Genomic DNA, 1,466 nt, shown 5'->3' on the forward strand with positions numbered 1-1,466 from the left:
TTTTTTTTTTTGAAAAAAAAAAGTCCCGTTCTTGGATTCCAACGTTCCCCTATAACTTCAGTTTTAAAAAGAAAATTGAATACGTTAAAAGGTTTTTTCCATTCTTAATATGCTTCACAATTTAAAATAAAGTCTCCTAAGTTTAAAAAAATACTAATTTGGTCCAATATATTAATTAAGAGTTAAATTAAATTGAGGAAGAGATGAAGAGGCCCCACTTGTCCCTTTTTTTTAATTGGAGACTTGTGAGGCATTCTTACCTAATTTTTCCTTCTCCTTTCACAAACAAAGAGGCAATTACAAATGGCTGAGGCAGCTTTGGATATGACTCTCGACGATCTCATCAAGAAGAATAAGACCGGTACCGGAGGTAAACCTCGTGGCAGAGGCTGCGGCGCCGCCTCCACCTCCAGTGCTGGACCTTCGAGACGGTTCCCTAATCGTTCTGCTAACCGAGCTGCACCTTATTCCACCGCCAAGGTTGAATTTTTTTAATTGAAAAATATTGGAAATTTTTTCTGGATTTTGAACGTGGATGAAATTATTGTATCTTATCCAAGTTGCTGGCGGTTCAGGCCCCTGAAGCGTCGTGGAATCATGATATGTTCGCGGCAGATCAAGCCGTCGCCTTTGGTCAAGCTGGTGGTCGGGCGTCTTCCATAGAGACTGGGACTAAACTCTACATCTCCAATCTTGATTACGGCGTCTCCAAAGAGGATATCAAGGTTGTTTCTCTCTCTCTGGTAACTGTTACTGTTGTTAGTTCTTTGTTGAGAGAGTTTATGGATGAATATGAGATTTTTCTTCTTCTTTGGGTTATGGAATAGAACAAGCCAATTAGTTTAGGATTGAAGCACAGTCGTCGTTGATTTTGAAAGTTCATTGTTTTTCTTTTCTTTTGCTTCCCTAGTGTCTTTTGATTACACTGTTAAATATCTCCGGATTTATTGTCAAAGTTTTGACCTTCAATTATTTGTGATGCAATTGTCCTTGCTAGAATAGTAAGTAAGATGAGAAAAAGGGGGATGAACATGATATCATAGTTAATCCACTGAGGAGGTAATTAAGTTGTAACAAGAAAAAAAAAAGAGTTTGCAAGAAACTAATGGAGATGTAGCTGAGAAGGATAGAGTTGCCGGTCAAGATTAAGAATCTGTTTGGATTGACTTTAAAAAAGTAACTTTTAAAAATGCTGGAACTTATTTTAAAAATAAGTAGTTATGTATTTGGATAAAAGTGCTGCAGTTGAAAAAAAATTTATTGATGTGTTTGGCAAATAAGTGCTGGTAAACACTTTTTTAAATCAAAATGTCTGAAATACCCTTTAAGCTGTTAACATGATAAAAAGTTGATTAATTTAAGGTTTTTATACTTAAAAATAAATTTATATTTTTCATCCATAAGTAATAATATCTTCCTATCATTCACATATTTCTTTACCACCACAAATTATTTATAAGAGGAAT

The 1,466-nt window shown here is 35.0% G+C and overlaps 1 protein-coding gene across 1 annotated transcript in view; it reads left to right on the forward strand.

The window, feature by feature from the left end:
- LOC102591640 (THO complex subunit 4A-like) overlaps positions 1–1,466 on the forward strand; it is a 19,690-nt gene that overhangs the window by 7,987 nt on the left and 10,237 nt on the right. Inside the window, exons 2-3 of the mRNA XM_015303409.1 lie at positions 277–480; positions 576–725. Of these exons, the coding sequence (XP_015158895.1) occupies positions 304–480; positions 576–725 (327 nt within the window). The 5' untranslated portion in view covers positions 277–303. The remainder of the gene's footprint in view (positions 1–276; positions 481–575; positions 726–1,466) is intronic.

Source organism: Solanum tuberosum, unplaced genomic scaffold (assembly GCF_000226075.1).
Source record: "Solanum tuberosum cultivar DM 1-3 516 R44 unplaced genomic scaffold, SolTub_3.0 scf00433, whole genome shotgun sequence".
Classification (NCBI taxonomy): Eukaryota; Viridiplantae; Streptophyta; class Magnoliopsida; order Solanales; family Solanaceae; genus Solanum; species Solanum tuberosum.